This window comes from Platalea leucorodia (genome assembly GCF_965183815.1).
Source record: "Platalea leucorodia genome assembly, chromosome: 11".
NCBI classification, from domain to species: Eukaryota; Metazoa; Chordata; class Aves; order Pelecaniformes; family Threskiornithidae; genus Platalea; species Platalea leucorodia.
Window position 1 is genome coordinate 5,338,718 of NC_138833.1, and position 24,849 is coordinate 5,363,566.

General features: G+C 36.6%; 2 protein-coding genes across 2 annotated transcripts in view; one reads left to right on the plus strand and one right to left on the minus strand.

Annotated features, from left to right (window-relative positions):
• DOCK2 (dedicator of cytokinesis 2) overlaps nt 1-24,849 on the plus strand; it is a 201,064-nt gene that overhangs the window by 80,601 nt on the left and 95,614 nt on the right. The gene's annotated exons all lie outside the window — the stretch shown is intronic.
• INSYN2B (inhibitory synaptic factor family member 2B) lies at nt 7,247-14,483 on the minus strand (the record flags this gene model as incomplete). Its single annotated transcript, XM_082323801.1, has 3 exons — nt 7,247-7,433; nt 9,833-9,907; nt 13,102-14,483. The coding sequence occupies 3 exons, from the start codon at nt 14,481-14,483 to the stop codon at nt 7,247-7,249; spliced, it is 1,644 nt and encodes a 547-aa protein (XP_082179927.1).

Sequence of the window (24,849 nt, forward strand, 5' to 3'; positions counted from 1 at the left end):
AGAGTTGCTATGGAACAGCTGCCGTTCCTGGAGGGGGAAGATGGTGCCCTATGCACACAGCAAAAATATCTGGGGAGGTGCTGGCACAGAGCACTCACCTGAGATTTTTGTGGAGATTCCATGGTTTGAGAGCTATATTCAAGGACAGATTCTGCCATTTAGTCAGATTTAAGTACGTATCTCATGAGTACTCCTCTTGATTTAGACTATTTGTGAGAATGCAAGCCAGCTGTGTTCAGTATTCAGTGGGAATTATGGAACTTGCCCTTCAGACTGTGCGCTTAAGAGAAGTTGTATATTAATTTTTAGTCTTTAGAGATTTACACTATTCTGCAAAATCACGAGCAGCATTTGCTTGATTGTTTTGGCCACAAGAGGTACATTGTGTGTCTTTTAAAATGTACGTTGTTTCCTTGTTCATTTCTGTTGGAAAACCAAAACAAGTTTTACATCATTGCCGGTCAGAGCATGTGTGTCTCCTAATGATGAGTCTCCTAATAACTGAGTTCTTCAGAGGAGATATTTGCCAATGGTTGCTTCCAACTGGTGGTAGGTCTGCAAGTTTCAGAACTCATCTCATTAACTGTGGGTCAGAACTCTAGTCTGTTATTCTGTGTGTAACCCTCGGGTGTGTATGCGTGGTCATAACAGCAAGAGGTTTTGAATGAAGACCCAGTGAACCTTTCGGTTCTTTACAGTGTTCGAAAATGTTTCCTGTACTTGGAAAGAAAGCATCATGAGAGTCTCATGGATGATGTAATCAATCTATTAAGGAGTATTTCTGGATACCATAAACAGTAAATGAAGAAGCAAAATGAGACTCTAGTAATCCTGCAAAAAGGATCCTTATCATTAGGAAACATTAGGAAATCATTATGAAACAAGCTGGTTACAGTCAATTGAAATGGCTTGGGAAATCTGTATGTTTTTCTTTTTTTTCTCTCATTTACTGTAATTTGTTCAGCTGTTATTACCTAAAAAGATCAAATGCAGTGTGCATTTTGAAATGCAGATGTCTGAATGCTAATAATGCTCCTAAGCACCTATGCGTATGTGTATATTGGGCATTTTGGAGGCTTTTCAAAGCAGAATTCCAATGGGTTACAAAGAGTTTTCTAGAGCTGAGGCAAGATCTCTCAACAGAGTAGTCTTTTACATGTGACATGTGAAGAAATTGTAATGAACAAAATAGTCTTTTGCATTCAGGAAGAACTAGCAAAATCAGCTCGTTTCATGCTCTGCGTACTACCTTTAGTTCACTCAGTTAATTTGCAGGTTTGCTTTAAAAGCTCTTGAGAGAGCCAAGGTTGCTGAAAGCCTGAATGCTTAATCTTTTAAAAATGAAGCAGGTAGTCAGGAATTACGGCCTTCTGCAGAATGCTTAGGTGAGATAAAATTGCTAAAAATATGGTGAACTCTGCTAGTACAGGTGGGACGTATGGAATAGCTGCAGTCAGACTACGTAGCTGATGTTGTATGGATATGAGTGACATTTCAAATTGGGCTACATCTGTTATTTACTTCCATGAGAATAGAAGGTTACTCATTAGATTCTTAAATATGTTACTACTTTTCTGAATATTGCAAGTATTTTTACTATCCTCTGCTGTGTAATTTTCTAGAATTTGAAAATGGTGTGTAAGAAAAATGCTAATACTATGTTATATGAAATAAAAACAATGGTTACAATCTACCACACCTGTAATTCCTTGCAAGTTTAAATGTCTTGCACCTGACAGAGTACTGGATTTTATTTACCTGAGGTTTTTTTGCTTTCTGGCAGGGATAAGCAGGTTAATTTTCATATTCAGGTGTCCTTTTAACAATCTCCTATCTTGTTGGCAGAGAAGGAGTTAAAAGGATTTGGGGTTACAGTTGCCCTTATCTTTTCTTGCTACAGTACCAGTTGAACCTAAGGGAGCGTGCTGCCTCCTGCTCAGCTGGTAACAGCACGCTGTGAGCTTTGTTCATGTAATTACTGGAAAGCGTCAGGCTGAGAAAGTAGTGGTGATGGAAAAGTAATTTGGCTTTCTGCAACTACGGCAGAAAAGACTTACTTAAATGCCAGTCTTGCCTTCATTGTGATGTTTTGGCAGTTGAAGGCTTTAACAGCTGCTTGGTTATTTCCGCTATTAAAAAAAAAAAAAAAAAAGCCTTGACTGTAGTTGTAGAAGTGCTTCTAAACTTGTAATAAAGAGGGACAAGTTTATTGTCTGAAATTGGCTGTTCAAGCTTTATCTTAAATCCTTTATGAAATTTAGGCTTTTAGTTAAAGGGCGTCGTGATGCAGTGAAGTCCTACTACAGTAATTGTAGAAGCATTTAGAATACAGCAGTGCTTGGTTTTGGTATTGGCTTGGTTAAGGTAAACAAAAATACCATAAATCCACCATATACTTTTTAAAGTTTTCCTTTGGTACTCCCAAACTTGATTTTGTTCACAATATCCGTTTAGCATGATGAAAAGAGTGTAGTTATGCTACATAGAGAAGTTTTTAGACAATATTCCTATAAGGTCCTCTACAAATAGAGACTTTGCTGAAAAGAAAACAGTGTGCTCTGTTAACCAAAGCTACTCTAGATAGCATACTCTTGCAAAAAACCAATACTCTTCAATAATGAATAATAATACTCTTCAAATAATGACCAGAGAAACCGTGCTGCAGAGCTGCCGTGGTTGGAGAATACGATATATTCAAATATACACATGGTCTAACTAGAAGTTACAGCTTTATTGTTCAGTATTCAAACTGAAATCCTTTCTCTACCTCGAAAAGCTGCAGAATGATTCCATGAAAGACCTATTTATTCATTTCCCATTAATTTTCCTGTTCCAAAGAACAATTGTTCACTTCCTTTGTAATCTAAATATTGTTATCAACTCCTGAAAACTAAAAAAAAATCTCATTTGATTGCAAAACATAACATCACATTTAAAGAACCTAGAAATTTACAAAACATACACAAAATAATACATTTCATTAAGATGTTTTGTATCTAAGCTAGTGTAATTACTAAGTATTGTGGCTTTTTCGAAAGAGCTATAGTGCACAAAACCATAAAAAGCCCTACATGAACTGCTGTTACATGACAGAGAGAAATCAGTATTTTATTCATACACTCTGAATTTTTAAAGAAAGTTAGGTTGAGTCCATAAAACAGCAATTTCAAATACAGTAATTTTGGAATATGCCATGTTCTGTGTAATGTTTTACAAATAGCATATTGTAGTTGTCATTTAAACATGTCTTTCAGAGAAGCCTATGATGTTTTGTATGAAAGTGCTCTCAAGTAGCTGTGGCTTTGGGTTTTTTTGTTGTTTGTGGGGTTTTTGTGTGTGTGTGTGGTTTTTTTTTTTTTAATTTTATTTAAGAGCGTGTTTGTATGTATTTCTAACATTTATTTCCTACTCTGGGACCTGGTTTTAGGCATTACACCGTAATTTTCTAAATCAGAATAATTTTTATAGCCAGTACTGTTATCTTCTACTAATCTACCAATTTCTATTGCTTTTCCAATCTTGACATAATGAATTGCCTAGGGTGTATTTGGTAATTTTTTGATTTCCTATATGAATTAATAATTAATTACTAAAATAGTTTTAAAATATTAAACAGTGAAACAAAAAGCAATGCTTACACATTATTTTTTCACATAGTTTAGATTCTCCAATTGTGTGTTAGAAAGCTATTAATTTTTAGGTATTTTGTGTTTCTACGATATACAAATTCCTATGTGAAATCTAAACAAAATGTATAGCAACTAAGCAGTCTCAGCCTCTTGCTGTGGCTGGTGCATACCATGACCGACACTTTCCCACTGTTACCTTTTTAATGTAACAAATAGCCTTTTGCTCCAACGTTGTCTTTAAAATTTTATGTAGAAAGCTTATTGCGTGTGATGTACCGTGGAGAAGACTGGGTATAATAACTTCTTGCATTTAGTAGGTGTAGTTTTATTGTGAAACCATGATGCTTATTCTTTTGTAGGAATAATTTACTTCTGGCCTACTTTTACTTAATTTTCAGTTAAATTATTACATGTTTTTGTTTTTGAGTCAGCAGTAGTAGCAACAGCCAGCCAAGTTCTAAAATATATATTTAAGATCCAAACAAAAGGCTTATCTGAAATACAGACAGAAGTCCCTTATTCTTCTTGCAGAGGCTCTGACTACCATCTCCTTTGTTGTACTGAAGTCCTGAAGTAGAGAACTCTAGCAGCAACCTTTCTGAAGGACAGTGCTTTAGTAGCACTGTAACTTCATATTTTATTTCAAGAAAAGCAGATGTCTTGAAGGGGGTGAATTTGAAAACACTGAACAGGGGGTAGGCTGAAAGACAAGTGAATGTTCTTAAATTGCAGCATTGGGAGCTGACAGTCGGCTGGCCTAGATACCTGAAGTGTTTCCCTACTGCTGTGCGTGCATATGTTAAAAAGAGAATTTCATATCCATGTACGGATAATCCATACTTTACTGAAAAACAACTGACTGAGGAATATGGAAAACAAAGGCTAATTTTGACTGGGAGATTAAGGATTAAAAATTATCTACAGTTCTGAATTCCATCAAGACCAGACATTGAAATATAAAACCTGTAACCATTTAAATCAGTATATCTCAGGTTTTCAGAAGTATTGATGTTTATTCAGGTCGTAAAAAAGACTTAGAGCCTTACTTACAACTATCTTTGGTTGTACTTTCTTAAACTAAATAGAGTATTTCTATTCTTGCATAGTTTTACTGACCCCAGGAATTGATTGGTGCTACGTGGTGAACTTGAAATACTGTGGTGTGTTTAAATTGAACAATCTGGATCCTTTGAAAATATATTAAAGGCATCATATTCATTATGTATGTAAAACTAAAACCAGCTTAAAATGAGCTTTTTTGTGCTTATTAACAAAAGGAAAGTCAGAAAGATTGCTTTCATATAATAACAAATTATTGAAAATCAGTTCACTACAGAAAAAAAACTTACTGGTTTTGCTACTGTTACGCTTGTTGGTATTGTGTATTATTATACCTTTACCACAGAGGATATTGGTCTTAAAATGTTATTTTAATGCACAAGAAACATCTACACAGTAATAAATCCTTCATTATATCAGTTAGAGACTAATGCAAAATAGGAATGCTGTTGGCATACTAGCATAAGCAGTACATGTCTTTGAGTGTAAGGTAATGACATGTTCTGATGTAATAATCTAATTTTTACCTTTCTTATACCCACAAATTATTATTGAAGAGCTTTTCTGTCTCACTAAAGGTGTCCTTTTTGCTAGTAAAAACTCGTATAAGGCTTTTCTTCTGAAAAACCACTAAAATAATGATAATTTTGTGCCTGTCATTTCTGTACTGGCTGAACTTAACATGGAAATGTCTTTTAAAACTGTCAGTCCTTTAGAATTTTGATAAATTAAGCCGTGTCACGTAGCATACTCTCTTCTAAATGAAGACTACTTTTATCAAAAAACTGAGTTCTTCCAGACAAAATTCTTCTGTGCAAAATTTTTTAATGTGTTTTCAAATGCGTAATTAACCCTAAGAATTCAAGGAACGCAGAAGTGTACAAAAAGTGTACAGACATTTTTAACTAACATTGCACAATTAATACAATATGATTTAGAAAAATAGGATCCAGGGCTTAAGCTATTGAATACCCTGGCACCATTTGAACTAATTAACCAGACTCACTTCTAAGAAAAGGTCTGCAGTACTTTCCACTAAACACAAAATACGTTATTTGGGCTTTACAGTGTGCCCTTTAAACTGGCTTCGGAAAACCTTTTCCTCTCTGCCTCCCATATGAAAGGTGACCGTGTTTTCATGAGCGAAATAATAGTATCATCAACCCTAAATGAGGTTACATTGGCATACCTCGGGCTAGCTGGTAACTCGACTGTTTTTGAAGGAAAGAAATAGCTGCACTGACATCTGGTAAAATCTTTTCAGCATATATAGTATTTTTGATATAATACAGGTAAGTTCATTAAATATTATTTTTATGATCAATTTTGTATCATGTAGCGACTTATATCTTAAGGCCAAAAAACCACATGTTGGGATATTTTGGTGTAGTGATACAGGTCTTGAATGGACAAATTGAGCAAGTGGTTTAGCAAGACAGTAGCCACAGTGGTTATTCCCCTCTATTCAGCAATTGCATGATGACACCTGAGGCGTTGTGTCCAGTTTTAGGCTTCCAGGTAGATGAAAGGCATCAGCTTACCAGAGGGAGACCACCAGGATGACTGTGGCCTGCAGCACATAACATGTGAAGAGAGACAGTTGAAATTGGATTTGTTCAGTCTTTAAGAAGTGAAGACTTAGGAACGCGGTGTTATTAACTGTCTAATTCTTCCTGAAGGTGTATTTGGATCGGGCAAGATGCAATGGACACAAGTTAGAAAGTAGGAAATTCAGATTAGATGTTAGGAAAAAAAAATTGAACAGCTTTCCCCAAGGGGTTATGGATTCTTGTCTCTGGAGATACTCAAAACTCCAATTCACCTAACTGGACCTTGCTTGAGTAGGGGGTTAAGGCTAGAATTACCGAGATATAGTCTCGTTTTATGATTCTGTGTTTCTTTTCAGAGAAGTCTGTTAAATGGCTGAAACTTATAAATGGTTGCTTTTTAAATTGAACCAATAAAAGGACAGTGTAAAACTTAACCTGAAATTCTTTTTTTGTTGTTGTTGTTAAATATTAGATGACAGCAAAAAAAATATTTCAGTGGGGACGTGAAATAATTGTGATTCTCTCCTTTGAGGAGACATTTGTTTGAACAATGTAAATAGCCCTGAATTTGTTCTTGATTATGTGGTTTGTTCAAAGATCAATGAAGTTCTTTCATTTTAGTCCATGTTGCTTGTAAATAGGAAATGAAGACTGTGTCACACCCTTAGCTTTGTCTAATATTGTTTTTTAAAGTAGAGATTTAAACCTTCTTATTTTTGGAAAGTTGAAAAAAAAGTCTTTACAAAGCATATGAAAGTGTCCTTGGAAAAAATGAGAAAGCTTCCTTTAGAAAGAAACAATTTCTTTTTGAAAATAGTATCTTCATGCACCTTTATTCAGTGAGATGATTTAGGTAAATTCACTTCTTTTGATATTTTTTTTTTTTCAGATACTCTAATTAAACATTCTTTAGCTTTGTGATTTCATAATAGCACATTTTCCGGTGTGTGCTCTCAAACCGCTTTCTGTTCTACTGTCTTTTGAAACGTAAAAGGATCCATAAGGAAGTCAAATCCACCAGAAGCATTTTCTTTTCGCCTTTTTTGTTTTTCTTCTTAACTCCTTTTTCTCGGGAGCTGGATGATCAGATGGTAGCTTCTGAGGTGAAGCTGAAGCTGGATTTTGCTCAGCATGATCCAGCGTTTTCAAAATCTGATGAAATCTTCCTTCTTGTTGTCTGAAGTCATACTCTACACTATGGAAAAACGAGGAGATTTAAGCTAGTAAGTGAGAAATGCCCTTTTTAAAAAACATGTGCAAAGGATGTGCTTACCTCATTGGAATAATTTGGCATTATTCAGTATTAGAGCCTGGTTAAAACACAAGGCTGTATAGGTTGCTGCTTTAAAAATAAGTTAATCTCTTAATCTTTTCTGAGGGAACCCTATTTCTTTATATGAGTTTGGAACTCCAGCATTGTGCCCAAAACAATGGGACGTAAATTAAGGGAGAAAAAATAAAAGTGTACTAGGATGACCTTGCAATGCATTTTATTCAATAGTCAGATTTTGATACGGTAATCTCGGTCATATGCTTGGCATGAATTCAAAACTCTCGCATGCTTAACTTTGTTAAATGTGAACGCCTCCCGCTAGGAGACCTGCTAGGACCAAAAATATATGAAATTAAGCAAATTTGTAAGTCTTTGAGATAAGTGGTATTAGTTAACAGGAAAGTAGAATGTAACTCATTTTCTCCATTGAAACCCATAATTGTTATTGATGTCAGATGAGAGCCGAGCTGTTAATTAGGTAAGAGCAGATATGTGCACAGAAATAAATGTAAGGTTCAAAAGAATCGATGTGGACGGTGATGGAGCAGTCTGATGAAACCAGTACAGTTAAACAAAAACAAAGAAAGAAAAAAAAAATTGAAAAGGTGCAGTGCTGTACAGTTTTTCTTTATTTCAACCATCTTTTCTGGGCAGGAGAGTGGGAGTTGTATTTTCCATAATGCAGCCTCTTTGGGAGGAAAAAGGCATCATCGGAGGGAAGTTAGGATGTCGCATTAAGGCCCTGAACCTGATTTGGGCACTGAGTAGAAGAAATCTGTAAAATTAGTAAATATGCATATCTTTAACCAGTATTAATTGTGAGTATTTGTATGTATATAGAAATCCATAAACATTGTTGAATAATATGTTAAAATTAACTAGAAGCTTGTTTCCCTTATAATTAATATGTTTTGGATTTTTAATGAAATAAAGTAATTCAGCTGGCAAAAAGGAAGCAATAGGTTTATTCTAATTTAGAAGAACTGGAGAGTTATCTCTGGACAGGGAGCAATACATAATAAATATAAAAGAAGTAGAAGAAAGTGATATAAATGACAAATTTGATCAGTGCCTCTTCAATTTTATCAGCTTATTGCTAAAACTGCAACTTAATACTTTTCAGTAATCACATATCACAAGTGCTGGAGAATGAAATGTTCAATTTATACCATACGTAAGGAGAGCATCTGCTCATGTTCCTTTTTTCCTCCCTCCTTCAAAGTTTCTAATTTAATGTTGGAGAGATCATGTCTAGAGGCAAGAGGTCAATTCAGTCTTCGTTTAGTACTGTCCCTTATATGCTGAGATAAGATATTCTCTACCTCTCCAAATGAGGCTGAAGATATCATATGTACGTTTCGACCATGCATTCATCTTCCTCTTCATCCTCTAAAGTCTGCAGTGTATGGTGGTACTGAAGAGGAGGATCTGAACTGGCCAAGTGTGAGCACCAGCTCTGACTATGCTGCTGTTGTGCAATATGTTACTTAATGTTGTGTGAAGAGCCCAGTGAATCTTATAGAATCCAGTAACTGAAGATGTGTGTTTTCTGCCTCATAACTGAGGTTGCAGAGATTGGATAATGTGTTCATAAATTGGTGAAAGCCCTATAAAATCCCTTGCTGAGTGGACAAGCTCCGTGTGCAGTATAGCCAAGACTTTGTACCTGCTAGCTTTGTGCTTAATGGCTGGCAAGCTGAAGACTCTTCCAGTGTGTTTATACAGATACTTGAAACATGTACAGCTTCTGGAACACAGTACTACAAAGTTTTTTGATCATAAAAGTTTAACATAAACTGCAGTTTAAATTTGGAGTAATTTACACTCAAATTGCACTCTCTCAAAATAATAACAAATAAACATTTACTGAAGTGGGAAGTGTGGGAGTTTTGTTTTTGTTTTGCACATAAACATGCACTGTAGCTATAGCTTACTGGCATTTGGAGAACTGAGTGTTTATCTTTTCCAAGATCTAAATTTATTACAGAAATCCTAGCTTTAAAAATGTAACACACAAAGGGGATTTCATCATCAGGAACCGCATCAAAGGTTTTCAAAGCATGCTAGTAATAATAATGCTGTGAAACATTAGTGGGAAATTTCTGTTTGAATTCTCAGAAGTACAGTACCTCTTTCAGATAACACAAATATTAATTCTTTTCTACTTGGGAAAACAAACCACCTCACACATACCACTTTGTCTTTTGTTAATAACAGGATTAATAATAATTGAGACCGCCTATAACTGTGAGCAAAACGTTGTATTGTACGTTTGTGAGAGAGATACAGACAAATGACAATAGCGTGTAGGAGTGAAGTACCTGTAAATGATACATGCGGTGTTCTGGCAGGTGCTGCAGTTGTTGAGGTCTTGACCAGTGTGATAGAAGTTACGCCTGTAACAGAGAGTAGTTCATATAATGTATATTTGTAGATACATTGACAGATCTCTGAATCTTTCCTGAATAAAAGTAATTCTGTTCACTGCTTCTATTATCCTTACTAAAAATTCTAGTGTCACATTCTAAATTAGAAGGTTGCTTTAAAAAACCCAAACCCTATGTTGATTTATGTTTGTCTTGCATCGTTCTGGCCTCATGCTCTTTAGATTCTGGTTGTTGGTTCTTGCTTGAATACTTGTTATGAAAACACTTAGACATGTGACTGCTTCTTATAAACACATTTTAAAGTATTTGAATATCCATGCTTTTGGTGAATCAATCTGATCTCTACCCTTATGCTTTCCATTCTTTTTCCCCTTTTCATGTTTCCTCACTTGAGTCTAAACAAGTCAGATTTTTACTGCTGATGGTATACAAATTCGGAGTGTTGAGAAAACAAGAAAAGTGACTTTCATACTTAACACCAATGAGAGTCGGATTATTTTTATAATGGAGATATCTGCATTAGAAACAGTTTGAGGTCAGTGGCTCATTACATCTGAAGGATGCATAACACTTATATTTACCGAGTTTTATTTGAATTAGGGGAGTTCAGTTGGTACCAAAATAATTTTCTGATTGCTTTTGTAATTAAAGTGCAAGTTCTTCACATGCATTGTCGTACTACCTCCACAAGTACTTGGAACGTTCAGTTTTACTGTTAGATGATTCTAGCAAGGTGGATTGATACTTATCATTGAATCTCCGTGTGAAACTTAAAGGTATTTGGCAAAACTTTTGGTTTTGACTGTGCGGTGACTGAACAGAAATGGACTATGAATATTGCTGAATAATCTGACTGTGCTTCACTGCAAGTGAGTCTTTGTAATGGTCAGATTTGCAAACATAAGTGAAACTTGTCCCCTCTGCCATACATAACTACACGCAGGGGAGAAGGAATGGGTATTTTTTTGTGTAACTTCCTGAAGAACCATAGTCGGATGGTAGTTTTATGAAATATAGTATAGACAAGTGATTGCTTAAGCTTGACACGTAGTTGGGTTTTTCCCACCCCTCCCCACCTTGGATCTTGCTTCTAAACCGAATGTTTGGGTTTTGGTGTTTTATAAATATTTCTGCATTTTTGTTATCAGTATGTCTGTGTGGATTTTGTCTGTTGTGTCTAGGCTATTACAAAGTTGGTGCTAGAAAATGGTATAGGCTTTTCCAATAGAAAAAATGACTAAGAACAGCCCTCTTAAAGAGGATGGTTGGAGCTGACTTATATGGGAAAGGTGTTATATGGAAGAAAAACTAACAGAAGTATTTTCATGCTAACAGCCAGATGGACGTTACTGGTTAATGTTTCCAGATAAAAAAGGTAATCCGTACAGAGTAAAATTACATGTTAACTTGATTTATCACGATTGTAATTTTTTAAATGTATGTATATCAATATTTGGAGTGTGAGTTGGAGAATTATTTATCAGAAATGCAAGAAGGTAATTTCAATTCCCAGATAAACTACTTTGAGAAAGAAAGAATTCTTCCAAATAGTTTTATTTGTCTTGAAGTTGTAAGAAAATCGAGGCATATAAAATTGTGGCTTCAGTTAGTTATATCCTGACAGTTTTTGCCCAGCCACACAAACCTGTTCTGTCCGCATGGGAAGAAGAGCAAAGACCCGGTGCTGGGTCACATCGGGAAGTCGGTGTCAGGTTCTGTGCTATTTCTGTGCACTTGAACCTACAGAAAAATCTCAATGCAGCCTTTTGTTTGTGATGTTTGCAGAGTTTGTGGAAATGTGGAAGATTATCAGATTTATTCCTTAATTGTGGTCAGCAAATACTATTGATGCACATGATCTGATTTTAAAATTAAGGATGCAGTTTTACGCACAAACCAGTTGCGCATAAATGTTTATTCTAGATGCTTAAGCTAGCTGTGCTAGGCATAAAAGTAAAGGTATGATAACATAGACTTCATGTTGTTTTATCTTTAAAAAATAAAGTAAAATGGAACCTTTATTCTCGTGATACTTTGGAAGATTTATTTGTGTGTTTTTGAAGACAAAAATTATTTGATGGATGTACTACATTATCATGAAACAGAACTTTAAAATGTATCCTAGATGCATTTACTGTAAGTAGGAGCTGCTGTTAGTGGTTTGGAAAGCGTTATTAGGATATTCTAAAACCTGTTTTGAGCACAGAAATATTTAAAATTCTATTTTAACTTTGTCCTACAAAGGTGTCCAATCTTTAGACATTTAGTTGCGTTTATAGTTATTATTATGTATAATGCATAAATGAGTTCTGTAAATAAGTTACATAAATAATGTTTGCAGCCTTGGCTAATAGTCACTATGGGAGCATACTAAAGCCAAATACAGGTCATGCGTTCTTATGATAATGCAGAAAGCGGTATTTCTAAAATCTGAGATTCCGAAGCGAGTTCTTGCTAACAATCTTCACATGCTGTATGTTCATAGTTTTCACCCCTTTTAAGCACCTACCTCCACCTCCCATGAAATCTTCCTGACATATTGAAGCCCTTGACGTTTGCCTGGCATTGTGCCTTTTCCTACCCTTAAGGCAGTCCCTTTAAGCAGCTGTGGTGCTTGTGGCATCCTGACGTGTAACCAGCAATGTGCTCCCCAAACGTCTGCAGATGCTGTGCTTTAGCCACTGATACTTTTGCTGGCTTATGAAGGCAGTAATAATTTATTGAACAGAAGCATGTTTTTGCTGATATAAACTGTTTCAGTAAAGGACTGCTTTGGCACTAAATGCATATCTGACCCTGCTAGTAAGAGATAGTTGGCTTGCCATAGGTTTCTATTATACTACATTAGTACATTAGACTGTTGGGTTTTGTTGTTTTACTGCATACAGATTTTGGCTAGATGGAGACTGCCAGTTCTCAGGTGTCAGTGGCTTTGTATCTGACATCATAAATCTAAATAAAAAGGGAATTAATAAACTATGTCTCACACTGGGTTTAGTAAAGGCAGGGTCAGCTAAAGCCAAACTATAAAGAGACTTGCTTCTTTACCGAGGCCCAAATACCAGAAAAAAGGCATAAGATACCCTTTTTGCAAACTCATCTTTAAATATCACAGGAAAGATTTTTTCAGTAGCAAATGTTAAAAGAATGCTAACGTCTACTTTACATTTCTGATTAATTACTAATATTAAAATGCACCATACCCTTCACTGAGGGCTCTGGATTTTTCCAGGTCTTGGATTACATTCAAAAGGACTTTAATCTTCTCCTGGTTCAACTGCAAGGATTCCTCTACAGACTGCAGCCTGCCTTGCAGGGCACAGAGTTCGCCATGTGCCAAATGAATTTGATTTATTTCGCTAATCTCTTTGTTGGTTTGTGGTTTTATTTCATTCCTTGATAGATAAGACTTTATGTGAAATCCTTCTAAACAGCTGTTACACTGGGAAACATCTGACTGGGTAGAATTTTTCTCGATTTCGGCATTACATGACAGAATAGCTTTTGACGCGTTACTGCTGGTCAGTGACATTATTGTGTGATTGTCATTTGTTAACGTCACACAGCTGGAATCTGTTTTGTGCTCTCCTCCCTGTTGATAGTCTCTGAGGAAACAAGGAGATGAACTGTGATTTGATGGAGGTGATAATGGAGTAGTTTCCTTACTGCTTGCATCTTTGCTGGCTACGAGCGACTCAGAATCACTTTTGTCCGCTTCACAAGAGTGAGAATGAGGATTAGGTTCGCTGCAGTTAGTAGAATTGCTTAGGCAAGGGCATGCTTTTTCAGAATTGGATGACAACGTGCAGTTTTCATTATTTTCATTGCTATTTAAGACAGTAGAAGAATGCAGTGAATTACTTAAATTCATGGTTGTGTCTGGTGCATCCATGGAAACATTGCTGTCCTGTGGAAAACTCACATGTATGTATTCAGGCACCTGCGTAGAAACAGTTGTCTTCTCTGACACTGAGAAATCAGCTGAGTGGATAGGTCCATTGCTTTGTGCTTTTGATGGTCTTTGACTTAACTGGCCGTCCGCCTCGTTATTCCTAAATCCATCTTCCAAATGATTAGTTATTCTTAAGTAACAGAGATCTGAAGACACAATGTCTTGTTCAGAAAGATTGCCATTTACTTGGCTAGAATTTGCAGGCTCAGTTGGCATTTCTGTTAACGATTTGCTTACTGTCAGCTTTTTCTTTTTAAAAACGGGGAAGTGTTTCCTGAGGCTAGGAGATGTTTGTATGGCAATATTCCGAAGCCCCTTCTGAGCCCTTGGAAAAGATGGAGATTGATGTAGCAAAAAACTGTGATCCCTAAATATTTCTGGTTTTCCAGTCGTGACTGCTATATCTTGGGCAGGATTAGTATCCAGTTCTGTCTTTGTGTTCACACCATCATCCTTGAATCGAACTTGCTGCGATTTGGTCCTGCGGTGCTGCGGCTGTCTCATGAAATCAGCTGAATCCAGGCTGTTCCTTTTCAATAGCACTGGGCGCATTTTCATGGTTTGCTGGGCCATTGAATCACAATTTAAAGTCTGTAAGTAACGTGTTTCTTTGCGACCCATTTCATTTGTCATTTGAACTGTGTATTAAGATTGTTCCTAAGATGCAAATGAATACCTTATTCCTGAAGAAGCTAAGCTTTTCATTCTTGCTGTTATCATGTATACTTTTAACTGACATGCTCTCTTTAGGGATGCTCTTTCAAATTTGATTGCTGATTAGACCAAACACTGACATAAAGAAACTAAATATCAAATTTAAGGAAAGATTTCTTGCAGCTAAGGAATGCAGGCATCCTTGTGTTCTGAAGCTGACATGATCTTCGCATCTCAACAGGCCGTTATGTTTACAGTTCACTAATTTAAAGGTAAGATTGAGTCTATGGCTTTGCTGATGGCTCTTATTTGACAGTCAGCTCTCCATTAGCGATCCAGCTTTTTTTATGATGGACCAGTCACATATGTTTTATTTGCATGTTGTCTAAACAACAGCCATAATAACTTTTGGGGACATTTTCATTTCTCATGCATAGTTTTACTGATGGAATATATCCGTTAATACCAAACTGAATTGCTTTCCTTAGAGAGAGTTTATCTTCAGCCATCTTTTTAATGTTGCAAATGAAACTGATCTTCCCAAACAGTTAAGCAAAATGTACCTGCTTCTGACCAGGCAAAAATGCAGTATCCAGTGGGTTTCAGTGAGAGAAGTTATGGATGTGTAGCTGTTACTTCAGTTCATGCAAATACAAGGCCAACCATATCCAAGGGACTGTTTCACTTGGGGAAGTTCTGTGAATGCATTGGCATCAGAAGCGTGGTCCAGACTGAATAACCAGCAAATGCAGAATAACAGGAATTGTTTCCTGAAAGGAAAAAGACAACAGTTGTAGATGAACAAACTGCCAAGCACTGTAACTTTCTTCTGCTGTCTCCTAACAAGTTTTCATCTCCAGTGGTTTTGTAACTTTGGCAGTGAGATACTTGTATAGAAACTGAAAAATGCTTTTTAATTCTGAAGTGCCTAAAGTTTTCTTCATAGGAAATACAAAACACCAAAAATGGATTTAAAATATTCAGAGTAGTAGTTTTCTCTTTGTCATCAGTACTCACGTGCAGGCCTGAATCTGGTCCCAAATATAGATCTTAAAACTTAAGTCTTTGGATTTGAAAATGGTTATTAAATCTTGTTATGGATGAAATATCAAAAAACTGAACAATACAAATGTGCGTTCTTAATGTGAAGGCAAGTTGAGGCTTGAACAAAACTAAATTTTTTTTTTTTGAGTTGCTCATTTCAGAGTTTTGAAATTATTTGAGTACAACTCTTGGTCAAGGGAGAATAAATTTATTTTAAAATGTGATTAATGCAAATGGAACCTTTTATGGGGAGATGAATTCTCTTTCCCATGCAGTATCAATTATTTGGGAATCAAGACTGAAACTGGCTGCACATGTGTGTAACGTGTTCTACTCAGCCTGCGTGCAGGAGACTGGCCTGTAAAGCTGTGGTTTGTCACGGTTGTCCAGAGCTCGTGAGGACAAAACAAATATTAAACACTTTGAGTGACCACTAAAACTTACATTTCTGAAAAAGAGTCAGGACAATAGTACAGTCATAATGACCGTGTATTACACTAGGAAGACTGGAGGAAAGTAAGAGAACATATTTTATTATGGAGCCAACCGTTATCAAAATTTTACTTGCAAGTATTTTAGTCTTTTTCAAGTGTAATATAACCACTAATCTTTTTTGTACCTCAAAAAAAAAAAAATAAAGCTTTGACCCATTTGTCCCAGCTGGCACTTCAGTTATGAGAATGTTTGCCATGGAGACATTTTCTTCATAGGTTAAGGTGTAATGAGCATTGACCACTTTCAAGTTCTCTGTATTTATTCTATAAAAACCCTATCATTAGTGACATTTGAAGTGCTATTGAATTGTCGCTCCAAATACAGTGATGCATCCCCTGCATTGAGTACCAGGATGGGTCGTTCGTAAGTTTGTGCTCAAGTGTACACGAGGAGGATTCCTTTAAGCTAGGCAGTCACGCGGGCTGTGTAACGGTGGGTTTTCCTGACTGAAGGGTTGTGCAGTGTATGGTTTCCTCTTTCCTGGAATAGGAACCCCTGTGCTGTGATGTGTTGCCCAGTGGCACAACAGGCTACGGGAAAGCCACGTAACAATGCATTGCCAACGAGCGTGTGTGGTACTAGAGCTGCCGTAACAAAATATAAACGCGGTAAAAGTGAAAACTAAGTCTTGCACTTCACCCATGTGAGCAGACAGCTTCACATATGACTAGCAATCACATAGCACAAGGCTAATCTTGTTGCTTCGGTACGTTTATGTCAAAATGTAAGTTACTTTGATAGAATTTTGTTGGCAACCTCTCTGTCACAAATTTAGATTCGTTATGGCTTCCTGAGATAGGACGTACAGGTCAGTGTATGCCATACGTACTTTGTTCACATTATGTACATTTAACTTCTGTGCATTTTAGCCAGGACCTCTCACTCAAGGTTTCTACAGTGTTAAGGATGTTTTGCTGTTTCTTACACAAATAATCTGTGTGATAGTCTTCCTCATAAATTTGAATTCTCTTACCCAAGTCATTCCAGAATAGTTTGAGCCAAAATTCAGTATATACGATGAGCAGTGCTGGACTAGTAGCAGATTTTGTCATGAATTTCAAAACTCACTCATGAGATGTACCTGTATATAGGCAATCTTTCCTGTATTTTTAATAAGTTATGCTAAATCTGAAACCAGCTGGTAGAATGGAACAGAATATGGATAAGAGGAGGAATTTATGCAAAACATGGGAAATATTCTATGGGATTTTTAATAATCCTACATAGTTTGCTTTTAGGATTACAGTGATGTTTTAAGACTGGGGCTAAATTCCCTGTTCCCTGTTAATTCACTGGTAGTTTCATTAGCCTTACTACTTCCATTAGCTTAGTGTACCTTTTATTCAAGCATTGCACAAACTTTTCCATATTTAATTTACAAGAATTGACGGCATGGGTGCAGTGGGAAAGATCTTGTTATAGAATACAGCAAACTGTTATGTAGCCTTATGTAACATTTAGGCAATGTAGTATAATTTATGCAAAGTAATAATGTGATATTTTTCTATTATTAAGTTTTAGAAGAAAATGAGTGTTGGATGATTTCACTGCGGAGAGAAATGTTGCATAAGATATTGAGGAAACAGATATGTACATTAATACCAAATTCTACTTTCATTATATGCTAGCATTAAGTCACTTAAATCACTGTACTGCTTGTTCACTGGCAACAAGTATACACAATAAACAAGTCAAACAGTTTCTGCAAATAAAGTTCCAGTGCCAAGTTCTGAATTCTCATGTTGTCCACTAATTACTGGAGGCTTTTTACAGTTTTGTTTGAGAATTTATCCAAATATTGCAGTAGCATTCTCCACTTCCCATCACAGCTGCTGTGCTCCAGGCAGACGGACTACTTTAGAAGTTATACTTGCCCAATTAAATTCAGAAAGAAGCTTTAGAAATCTAATCCTTTGTGTTTCAAATACAAGTAAAAAGCCCTTAAGGGTTTTAGGAGAGCTCTCTACTTTGGCTATAGAGGCATGTGAGCTAGATTCATGCATTCTTAATTTGCAAATTGCTATTTTAATTCCATGTGGTTTTTAGCTATCTTGGCATCCACTAGTCAGGGGTTCATATGAATTGTTGTAATGAAAGTTTCGATGCTGTTATTTATATTAAATCAAACTGAAATAAAAATATATAGATAGGAATGCTCAAATATTTGGATTGAAAACCCAAACTAGTGAATTTCAGTGAGCTATAGGTGTCTGTGTTTAGATTAACAAATCAGTGTAACATTGCCAATTGCTGAGTTGAAATAACATTTTCCCTTGCCCAGGATATAATTCCTTATTCTTTTCTGGCACAGCAATTTACAGGTCTTGTTTTGCTCGTTATTTCACATTGACTGAAGCATGAAAAATTCTAAGGATCTATTTTATAAAAATGCTTTCAATGTATTAATTTATGCCACTCGTAACAAAAAGCATATGTCAGTTTTAAATTCATGTCTTGTAATAATTATAACAGTTTTGGTAGGAGAAATTTACTGGGATTTAATGTCTGCCAGGGTTCCATGACCTCGCATCCCACTATCCAGCCTCTTCCTCCCGTCCCTTCCGCGGGCAGCTGCTCATCAGTCCTGAGGAAATGCCTTGTGCCGTGGTGGTTGTGCTTAATTAGCGCCGTGGATTTGTTCCAATCTCTTCATTCACTGGGTGCTGAAGCAAGTGGCCGATTAGGTACTTGATAGTTAATGTTATTTTTAAATGGTGCATGTTTCGTGCTCCTCTTTTCGATGTTTTGAGTATGTGAATCTGACTGATAGATATCATTGCATTTTTTTCTTTTATACTTGGCTTATACTGTTAAAGCAAATGTTGATGTTTACATGTGTTGCGCACACACTTCTTAATGCTGATTGTTACTCTCCGGTGTAAATTTATTTTAGCTCCAGTGTAATTGTATTCCAGGGTGTAATAAGTGAATTGCCTGGAAGAGACTAAGGTGCTAAGCCTGCCACCTGAAACAGCAATGGAACTGGTTTTCCAACCTCAAGCTTGTGTTTTTGAGTTCTTAGAAATGCACACACAGTTTAGTTAGCCAGCCAGGCAGAGGAAATTTGACCACAAGAGATGGTTATATTTTTTTGCAATTATTCTTCCATCTTTCCTGCCTCTGCCTTCCTGATTTCTTGAAGAGAGTCAAACACATTTTTTGGTTCATATTTCAGTTTAATGACTGAAGCTGTGGGTAGAGGAGTGCAGCTGGTAAGGATAAGTGGAGACTATGGGAAACTTCATGAAGTGAAAAGGCACGTAGCAAAGGGCAGTAGGGATCTTGGAAGAGTGCAGATGTGCGAGTGTGGTGGTTCTGGGGGTTTTCTGCAGTTTGTGGAAAAAGTTAAATATTTGACATGGTTTTCAAACTCATTCAGTTGCAGTTTAACACCTTAATTTTCCATTTTACTAGTTTGCTCACAAAATGAGTAGTGTTTTTCTTGTAGTGAAAGTGTGACATTTGTTTGTAGGATTTTGCCTTCCTTTTACGCATGTGTTAAAGCCAGTATTTATTGAAAAACAAGTTTGGACAGACCCTCGTCAATAAATAAATAAAGTTAGTAGGCTAAAAGCCTTTTGTGAGGGCTCTCAACGGGAAGATGATCAGTGTAATTTACCTTGTACTTTTGAGCATCAGCACTTTAAACCTCCTGATTCCCTCCGAATTTTTGCCACTCCCCCGTGATCTATCTACCAAAGATTAAACAGCAGATGAATTCAAGCATTAGAGATAAAATGACAGCTGACAGAGCTGTAATAACTGTAAGGTAACATATTCAGACTGAGTAGTTTTCTGTCATGTCTGATTTGTGTTTTATCCTGTATAACAGAGACTTTCTATGATATGCAGCTAGATGGACATTTTCATTTTAGAGAGTGATGTTGCTTTATTTAATTATGGTTTGTGTTTGATAATAAGCCGTTTCCTAGGTGGGAGAATCACGATCCTCAGTTTCTAAGAAACTGAGTGGGACTGTCACTTTCCCTTCATGTTACAAATCTCCCCGATATTCCTAACCTGTTGGCGGGAGGAGAGGCTGCGTGTGTTGCGGCCATTCTGAACTGCGTGCTTGTTAATGGCTGGATGACAGACTAAACACTCGGAGGACTCATTCCATATGCAGGTTCACCCCAGCCTTTTAAAAAGAAAAATGAGTGTCTGAAATGAAACTTTTTTGACTAACAAGTATGAATTTCATGCTTTAAGTGCATTGGTTTGGATGTTAGTTGTCTTCATGTTCGTTTTCTGTTTCTGTCAGGAGCTTTGACAATAGATGCTGGCCAAGCTGTTTAATTTAGCCATATCTCTGCTTTTTATGAAACTTGTGTTGGCTTTTTTCCTCAAAATAATGAGACATGTTGAGGATAAGTTTAGATATGCTTCTGAAATCCCTGCAGACTAAAGTGAAACACACATCACCAGATAGCATGAAGAGCTAGAGATGGATTTAAAACTATTGGAATCAGATGATGCTAAAAATTCTCTCCTTTCCCCTTTTCCTGCCCTTTTGTCACAATAATACAACCTTAGCTGAACTGCATTGGGTTCCCCTCATCCCCATGCCTAAATGTAATCAATAGTTTGAAGCTGACTCTCTTTGTTCTCCCTCCATCCATAGACCTGAGTCAAGTTTAGATGCTTTGCCTTCTTTCTTCTTTTCAGTGCAGTGCAAGTTTTAAAACATGCATGTTGGCAAAAATATGATGAGACAGATTGCTACATGTTTTTCTTTTGAGATGTAAAACTTACAGCTGGGATGAAAAATACTCTATCCAAGGTGGTAGCAATCTTTAAAATCTAAAAGTATAAAGCAATTCAATAATTCAGTCATTCTGTAACTGTCAGAATTCTTAATGTTATTATCCAAATTTTTCTTTGTTCATTATTCTCTCAAAGGTAACCTCTAAAGCAACAATCACAGTAAGTCATTCTAGGATGGATTATAATGAACATCTTACATTTTTATAACCTAAGAAATCTCAGTGGCGTTTACGGGCCTATTTTCTGCAAACTTCTGAGTTCAGTAAGGCCAGAAAGGAATTCATCACAGTCTGGTGGATGGCAGAATGGTTTCTAATAGTTTCATCTTTAATTTAAGGTAACCTTTATGTTTATAGCAGGCTCTTGCATAGTAGCATCAGGTTATTGGAGGATTTTGAGAGTCCGGAGTAGAATGATAATAGAATAATAGAACAATAATAATAGATGATATTAATAAAAGATAATAGAATTATTAATAGATTTAATAAAAGATAATAGAATAATAATAATAGATAATAATAATAGATAATAGAATAATAGAATACCATACCATAACAATAAGCAACTGTAGCGTTCTCTTGATGTGAGTAGCCTTAAAGATAGAATAAATAAGGCTTGTATTTCATCGAAAACTTCCTACCGTTTTGCATCATGAAAGCATTCCTATGTTATTCTCGTCCTAAAATGTCTATTGACATGTCTAATTGAAACATTATTCATTTTCACTATTGAATTAATCAGTGATAGATTTTTTTTTTTTTTTTTTTTAAATGCTGTTTGTAACATTATCAGTACATACTGCTTGGTTAATGTTTTGGACAAAAATAAATACTGTAATTAAACTTCATTTTATGAGGGGGAAAAAAACATCAAATTGCTTCTAAATAGGTTTTTCCTCTGCATATTGCCCTGCATTGTCTCAGGTTGCAGGGTGTTTTCTAATATTATTGTAGACTTATTTTGGATTGGCGCTAGATTTGGATATTTGTCAGGTTAAGTTAGAATAACATCTCAGCTGTTCTTGCTATCTGAACCAGTCCACATCCAATCACGTGTTTTTACAGCATTTGTAGCATGGTTCTGCTCCACTCTTTTCAGGAGTGTCCTGACAACTCCCCAGGCTTCCCCAGTCTGAACTAGTGATGGAACGTTTCCAGACTATGGAGTTGGCAAATTGCTGCTGTTGCTTTCACCACAAATCTTTAGGTCTGGAGTCGGTGCCATGTCTGCATTTGAAAAAGGTGGTATTTAATTCTAATATTTGATCAACAGCTGTAATATGGACACTGCAATTAGGTGCTATCTTTCATCTGGCACTTTCACCAATTAGTTTCACAGTATTACAGTTTCCAGGTTGGAGGTAACTGAAATGAATAATGTTTGTGGCAGTCCTTTAAGAGTCCAAGTCAGTCTTAAAAGTACCGCCATGAAGTGCTGAACTGCACGTGAGAAATGAAGTTGTGAACTATGGTCATAATCATATGTAATGACTGGATATCTTGGGCCCAGACCACTGAACATCTCTTCATATACATGTTATTAGCCACTGGGGTATGTAGCATGCTGTTCAGGTCAGCGTAACAATTCTGTTGGAAAGCTTTACTCCAGGATTTGCTAGGATGGTACTATTAGTTTTTGTCATATCTGAGAAAATTTTTACTGGTTGTCAAAAGGGTTTGTGACAAAGTACAGACAAAAACATATCCCACTTTGCAGTTTCCTGATGTACCAGTTATGTGCTTTAAGACACAGACATAATTAGCAGTTGAATTACTTTGATAGTCATTAATAGTAACAAACTGAACTTTGGCCCCCAAATTTTTTTTAGGGTCTGCAAAGGACTGTCTTGAAAATTCCATAGATGTCTCGTTTCTTTTCTCTTTCAAGATTTCCTTTATTATTTTATTCATTATGATGTTACTGAAGTACAGCTATTTCTATCATAGAATCGCTAAGGTTGGAAAAGACCCTTAAGATCATCGAGTCCAACCGTTAACCTACCACTGCCAAGTCCATCACTATACCGTGTCCTCAACCACTGCGTCTACCCGTCTTTTAAACACCTCCAGGGACGGAGACTCAACCACTGCCCTGGGCAGCCTGTTCATATGCTTTATTTCTTGGATTTAACTATTACAATTGACTTGTGTAGTACTTGCCCCACTAATAATGTTGCTGTAAGGACGGATTGTGAAAGTCCTCAAACGAATTCTTTTAGTTTGTTTTATTTCACTATTTGCATCTGTGCTGCCAAATATCCTCTACGTTCCTGGCCCACATCTTGGCACAATCTTAGTCCTCCGTTTCCTTCTGTGTACCCTGATTTTATGCCTAGCGCCTTGGCAAAGAGGTAGCTGTGGTGAGCTCCCGCTGGATCGTTGAGGGTCCAGTCAAGCGCTACTGATGCAGCCACAGATTTCTGCTAATTCAAACTTATTTCTCCCTGGTCAGGACAGATGGACTGGTGAAAAAACCTCTGTTGTCAAGAGGTATCTTTCTAACATAAATAGAAACTGGGTGAGTTTCTTGGAGCTTTTAAAAAAACATAAAGGAAGTATGAAAAGGAATAAAAGGCAAAGTCAGAGAGAACTTTTTTGGCTTCCTTTTGTATTGCTGTACATGAAAGCTTCCCTTTTTAAAAACCTTGCATAAAAAGCCAGTACATCTGCCTTTACAGGAAAAATAGTGCACGCTCTCAAGCCCTGCAAATCCAGCCAAGTACAGCTTTATTTTCCTGATGTGGCCTCTTCAAATATAGTGTGAAGTTTTATGTATCTATAGTGATTTTATTCACAACACCTCAGCTAATTTAATCTCTAAAAAGGTGGGTATATTTATGCAGTTAGAGCTTCAGGCTTAATTTCAGAATGGCAAAATTCTAGGTTTTAATGTTCAGGAGACTTATGTAGTATCTTTCTGACAGCTTAGTTAGACACTCTAAACTATATCGCTTTTTCCTTGCCTTTTGAACATACAATATAAGAAGTATCTACTGAACAGAGGCAGGCACCTGCTTTATGCGCTAATGTTAACACAAAACACCGTAGTCTAATCATTTTCCAATCATGACTTTTCTTCAACTTGCAAATGTCCAAAACTTGTTGAGGATGTCAGAGACTCAGATGAGACTCGAGTTCTTCCTTTTATGAAGCTGACATTCAGAGGCAGCACATGGCGATCACAGGTATTTGTTGCTAGCAAAAAACATAAGGCAAGGGCAGTCTGTCATGCAGTGAGTGACTTGGTATGCAAATCTTGATGATTTCACAAAATTTTCTTCCAGAATTTCATTGGCCCTGAAACAAAAAGGTTTTCTCTTTTGAAAAAAAACCTTTAAGACTGGAAGGAAGAAGTTTTAGCAAACAGATTTTAGATAGTGTTTCTTGCAGAAGGAAATGGATGGAAATGTACTGAAAGTTATAGATGAACTGCAAGGAGGATTCTGAAGGGAATATTTTCAGACAAAAATGGGTCAAAGATGCAGAGCCTATAAAGTTAAAACAATCCCCCAAAAGTGCAAATTTGCAGCTTATTGTGATACACAGGGAAAAGCTGGCAGAGAAAAGGAAAGATGAAGCTGCCAGGAGAGATTTTTATATGGCCCCTGTGCACAGGGGCCAATCACTGATCACAACAAGGATCTTATTGCTTTGGGTTCCACAGAATAAAGCAAAAAGTTATTTATGAAGGTAAACGTGTTTATTATAAGAGATGGAAAAATTTGTGTAGCATAGTTTGGTATCTGGAGTTTTCTCCAGTGCCCAGGTTCTGCGGTGTAGTATTCTTCTGTTACTTACTCTCCTCGGCCGGTACACAGAATATCCCGCTGCGATTTCCGTGGCAGCGCACACAGAGTCCTGTGTGTTTCTGTATGTGCTCAAATGTTCCCTACTGTGGTGGTTTTGGTAATGCAGAGTGAACCTTGCTTGAGCACCTAAGAAACAAGGACCTAAGAAGAAGGCATGAACTTTTCTACAAATCTTCCTAGCAGGTTTTGGGAACCACCTGAAGGTGCGATGAATGTGAATGGAGAGGAGGATCT